Here is a 5967-nt window from a genome sequence, read left to right as displayed (position 1 = left end):
CATACGTGGTGCCGGAGGTGACCAATGGTTGTAAAAAAATTGTCCACAAAGATGGCTAGGGGTTGTAATAGGGAGAGTCTGGCAGAAATAATGGGTCTTCCGGTGGGTGAGAGTGGGACTTGTGGATCTTAGGTAGGGTGTATATGATGGGGCACACAGGGAAGTCTACTGTCAGGTATTCATGGGTTTCTTTGGTGATCCACTGATGCGTCAAGCCGTCGGTGAGCAGTCTATCGATTATTTTTTTGAATTCTGGAATTGGGTTCTGTGGTACCGATTGGTAGGTGTTGCTGTCAGCCAATTGGCGCTGTATTTCAGTGTGGTAGTCAGACCAATTTTGTACCACCACCGCCCCACCCTTGTCAGCTGGGCGAATAACCAAATTAGGGTCATCTCTTAGTGCTTTGAGGGCCGTGAGAGTGCGGTCATTTGCATATATATATATATATATATCAGGGCTGACCCAGGTTCAGTGTTTTTTAGGGGGTAGATGGGGAGTGCTGTCCCCGGGTGCTGGGAGGAGGGGGGTCCCTGCGGCTGCTGAGGGGAGGGGGGGTACCTGTCCTGTCAGCCTGCGGTGGGAGCTCAGTGGAGGAGATAATATGCGCCGCTGCTGTACCACTCCCCGCAGCCGCAAAGTTCCTGCGGCGAATGTACAGTCAGTGGCGGGGGTCCCTCTGGCGCATGGGAACTAGTACTAGTTCCTATGCGCTGGAGTGACCGCAGACACTGACTGTCCATTCGCCGCAGGGACCGCCGGGGGATGGTACAGCAGCGGCGCACATCATCCCCTCCGCTGAGCTCCGACCGCAGGCTGACAGGACAGGGACCCCCCCTCCTCCCGCAGCAGCTGGGCACATCTTCCCCAGCGCTGCACGCTGTGGACCCGCTGCTTGTGCCTGCACCCGCAGCGGGACCATTTACACGGGTCCTATCCGGATTCTACCCAGGTCAGGACCTGGGTAGAGGACCCGTGTAAATGGACACGGATATACCCCATTTACACCGCCGATGATCCGGGTCTGACCCGCAGCTGACCCAGATTTTTCGGCGGTGTAAAAGGGGTATAAGTCAGCGTAGGTAAGCTGGATGGGGAGGTAAAAGAAGGAGTTGAAAGTGGTGGAGATTTGGGCTTTGAGGACTGGGAGGAGATAAGGCTTTATTGATTAAGCTCAGTGGTTCATTAACATTGATACATTGAACATCAATGAAAACTCTACAAGAGGTATCATATACAGTTAACAATTATACTTTATTATCATGAAAATTCAGCATACGTATTTGGCACAAATAAACTTTGCATGGTAAAATGACTCACAAGCGAGGTAAAGCTCAGACTGCTAAAGAGATCAAGTTTTAAGTGTATTTACTTTTTAATGATAGCGATAGGCCAGGATGATGGTCCCAGCTGACAATAAATACCTGGGGCATATGTAATAGGGTGCTAGTTTGCTGGTGGTGCAGGACACTAACCAATCACGGAAAAGACTTGCATTGTGAATGATTGCTGATTTTAAAACAAAGTCCAAGATTGTCCGGTATCCCGCATTTCCAGCACACTCAGACCCTATTTTGTATGCTCCTTAGTGTGTTTTGCCTATGTTTTAGTTTAGGTATGTTGAGTGACAGAGCTTATAGGTCCTTACAACCATCATTCTCAGAACAAGCCTTCCAGATGGAACAATTCACCTATCTACTCAGTGAACAAACATACTGTAGCTGGTTTTCAGTAAGTATCATAGGAGAAATAACAGAATTCTGTCTCGATATCTGTAATGCTGGTTTGGCATTATTTTGCATGGAAACCACCACTTTCTATGATCACCTGCAAAACATACTGCCGAGATTAATGATCGTCTAAACGTTTTGCAAGCACTCATAAAAAAGTGACTTACATTGCTAATTAGATAGAACTCAAAATATAGTCTCTCTGCCCAATAGATAGAATGGCTATACATGAACATTGCCTCCAAAACACAGGAAATACCACAAGTTACAATAACAAGCACTGCAGCCTGATACTAGAAGGGATCAGGGCTCATTTGGGCTCCCACCCTCTGTCAGAGTTTTAAAATCAATGGATAGAGCCTGCTCCTCTGGTAATGGTGGCCGCCTCCATTCATCTCGTGTAAGGATATAACCAATCACCAGTCCAAATGCTACAAGTAGCAGTCCTAAGGTATTGCAAAGAACACCCTCTCCTGGTAGCTTGGAGTAATCATTTCTGGAAGAAAGGGAAAAAGGCAAGGGACTGTTAAAGGGTGAAATTAGAATTAAATCACAAACAAACTTCTCATTATTAAACCGTTTTGGTTGGGGGTGTTAAATAGCGCTTGTATAGAACCATCACTATTATCAGCACAATTGGGTTATTAACCTGAAGAAAAGCAAAGAAGATGCCATCTGCAACCCACCTCAGTCATAGCACAGAGGGATATTATTGGTAGCTGGAATTGAGATCTGGAAATCAATATCCGAATGCTGGGTCAACAGGGTTTAGACTGACCATGGTAAAGTCTACCACCCTTGGTAAACCCGGCTCGGTTAGACGCTTAGAATTCCTTTATTCATCTCACAATGGAGAAATTGGGGGGGGGGGGGGGGGGGGGGGGGGGGGGGGGGGGGCGCAAAGGGGGAGACAAGATGTTGATACATTTTGTCTGTCTCCTCCTGCTTCACCTCGCTAATGAGGTGAAGCAGGAACGGTTATAGCAGTGCGTTAAGTGACACTATAATAAATCTACCCCTCAGTCAGGATCTCAATTGTCAGGGTTTTAACAGTTGGGATTCCAACATCGGGAGCGCATCCAGCACCTGAAGAATGGGAGATATCTGCTCAGCAGAAGCCTCACCCTGACCTGGAAGCTCTAAAAGACCTGTGATATTTTCAGGAAACCAATTTCCAAAAAACATTCCAGGCATATACCTAGTTACGGCCCTGGTGGTATGCAGCTGGCCTATTTGCTCAGGTCAGTCAGTCGGTCAGTAGAAGCCTCACCCCTGGTCACCTATGGTCTGATGACTTAGTATTCGGTGCTGAACTTTGTAGCCTGCTTTCTCCTTATATGGAGGGGACAGTGTCCTTCTGTACTCTCTAGTGCATGGGTCCTCAAACTGCAGCCCTCCAGATGTTGTCAAACTACAAATCCCAGTATTTCTTGCCACAGTTTTAACACTCCCTTATAGCAAAACTGTGACAAGGCATGCTGGGATTTGTAGTTTCACAACATCTGGAGAGCCGCAGTTTGAGGACCCATGCTCTAGTCTAGTGCCTTGATGGCTAACCTTGACGCCAGATGTTTTTAAACTACACATCCCAGCATGCTCTGCTTCAGTTTTGACATGTTGGCCATGCTAAATCTGATGCAGAGCATGCTGGGATGTGTAGTTTAAAAACATCTGGAGTGTCGAGGTTAGCCATCAAGTCTCTAGTGCCACATCTCTATTGGTAGTGACCAGGTAACTCCTCTGGGATACACCATAGCCGGTGCCTGTGGAGATGTTATTTTGATATAGCAACAATGCTTTATAGCTGCTATTAGCACAGAGAAATTTCTAGGAAAAAATCTGCTGTAAAAAGCATTAGGGAAAGTACCGTACTAAGGCAGCACTTTGTACTATAGAGCAGGGGATATAGAGAGGTTGAGCTTCAGTGTTATTTCTGCCCTTATTACCCCTTTCACATCATACCTCGGACCCAGGTAATTACTGGGTTGCTGATGCGTTGACCCAGGTGAAGGTGTGTTTTGAAAGCATCAAAGCTTACAACCCAGGTATTCAACCTGGGTTATAAGAAGGGTTAAACCCAGGTTGCTCTCTGTATTATGGGTAACCCGGGCTTAATGTGAAAGTGTCGGAACTGGACCGAGAACCTGAGTATGATACGGCTTAGCGATGTGAAAGGGCAAAGAGTGACTACTCCAGCATGAGTACTATACACACTCCAAAGGATCAGCATATCCCAAACTGGAACAAAGAGAAATGAATGTTTGTGACAACTTCCGGTAAATCTTTCCTGCAGGCAGGTATCAGTGGCCATCACACCTGGTATAGGCGTTACAGTGCTGTTATGGCTCATTCCGAACAACAGAACCGCTCAATACTACAACAACATTAAATGAAAAGGTGGCCTAGGTGCAGCCCAGACCTCACCTCCCAGAAACCATGGATTTTACAGAACCCACAAAATGTACTCACGGGATTGAGAAGAGAAGTTTTTCTGTAATACCGAGCAGGCATGTGGCAATCGTGCTCACCAGCAGACTTAAGCCCAGAAACACATGTAGTGGCTTGAATTGACTCCTGTATGTATAAGCTATGCCAGGCACAAAGAACATGATAAAGCCGCATAGCCACTGTAATACAAAGCAAACAGATGGGGGTTAAAGACATGTTCATGTGAGAGTCAGAAGTGGAAAAGTAAACTCACAGAAGGCAATTACTAATGAGCCAGAAATACAATCACTTGCAGAAAAGGATCAGAAACTAGCAGCACCGCATGGAGACAGATGTTCCTGTGTTTATTCTAGAGTATGTGCTCTTCCACTATTACCCTCTTTCCAACCACCTGGTAGCAAAATCCAAATGCTCACAAATTATTTTTTTTATACATTAAAAAAAAAATTATTCCGCATATCGCCATTTGAAAACAAACAATAGTTTCACAGAAAGGTGAAATAAGGTATTTATTGCTCCTATCAGTCTAATCCCCTTTCCAATAGCTCTTCCCTGTCCTTTATGGTTTTAATTCAAACGGCTATTAATTACAGCCTACCAAGTGCCATTGCAATACTATGGCAATCGTAGCTACGATTGCCATAGTATTGCAGTCAGCAGAAAGGCATGGAATGGTCACACAGGAAAACCCAAACTTCCCCTTCTTCCTCTGCCATCACATGACCAATAAGCAGCTTTGTACCAGTCAAGCAAGTTACAGTCTCCTTCAAACTAGCCAAAAAATCTAAATATTTCTAGGGTAGAAATACTTGTTTGTATACATATTTATACATACACCATATGGACAAAAGTATTTGGCCACACCTGTTAAGTATTGAATTCAGGTGTTTCAATCAGAGCCGTTGCCATAGGTATATAAAATCAAGCACCTAGCCATGCAGCCTCCATTTGCAAACATTTGTGATACAAAATAGTCACTGAGCTCTTCAGAACAACCTAAGCGTGATAGGGTGCCACCTTTGAAGACAGTTTGTGGAAATTCCAGCAGGAATTACATATCGCAGTCAATTAAATTATATTATTAGTAAGTGGAAGTGTTTAGGAACAAAAGTAACTCAGCAACAAAGCAGGATATCAAGTTAACGCAGAGTAGGGTCAACAACTACTAAGGCGCACAAAAACTGCGCAGCAGGACCTTAACGGAATGGGTTTTCATGGCCCAGCAGCTGCATGCAAGCCTCACGTCATCAAGTCCAATACCAAGCAGGTTAAAACACACCAACACCGGACTGTGGAGCAGTGGAAACATGTTCTGTGGAGTGATGAATAACGCTTCTCTGTTTGGCTGTCAGATGGGAGGGAGATTATTACCTGCCTGACTGCATTATGCAAACCTGTGAAGTTTTGTGGAAGAGGGATAATGGCCTGGGGATGTTTTTCAGGGTTCGGGCTAGGCCCCTTATCTCTAGTGAAGGGCAATCATAGTGCTTCAGCATACCAAGGTATTTTGAATAATGCTATTCCTCCAACTTTGTGGCAATAGTTTGGGTAGGGATATTTTGTATTCCAACATATCTGTGCACAGAGCAAGGACTATATGGAAGATATGGTGAGTTTGGTGTGAATTAACTTTACTGGCCTGCACAGAGCCCTGGCCTCAACCCCATCCAGCACATTTGGGATGACAGAACAGAGATTGATAGCTAGACCTCATCCAGCATCAGTGCCTGACCTCATAAATGCTCTACACAATGAATGGGCACACATCCAAAGATACACTCCAAAATCTTA

At 45.2% G+C, this 5967-nt stretch overlaps 1 protein-coding gene across 2 annotated transcripts in view; it reads right to left on the bottom strand.

Annotated features, from left to right (window-relative positions):
• Positions 1-1233: 1233 nt before the first annotated feature.
• Positions 1234-5967, bottom strand: part of CYB561 (cytochrome b561) — a 74958-nt gene continuing 70224 nt past the window's right edge. For both annotated transcript variants that reach the window (XM_083147482.1, XM_083147481.1), the window contains 2 exons: positions 4198-4355; positions 1234-2224 (listed from right to left, as the gene is read on the bottom strand). In XM_083147482.1, coding sequence (XP_083003608.1) covers positions 2032-2224; positions 4198-4355 — 351 coding nt within the window. In that variant the 3' untranslated portion in view covers positions 1234-2031. The remainder of the gene's footprint in view (positions 2225-4197; positions 4356-5967) is intronic.

The sequence above is a fragment of the Crinia signifera genome, chromosome 6 (genome assembly GCF_055691185.1).
Source record: "Crinia signifera chromosome 6, ASM5569118v1, whole genome shotgun sequence".
In the NCBI taxonomy this organism is placed as follows: Eukaryota; Metazoa; Chordata; class Amphibia; order Anura; family Myobatrachidae; genus Crinia; species Crinia signifera.
Note: the sequence above shows the minus strand (reverse complement) of the source record. Positions and strands in the feature narration are given on the sequence as shown.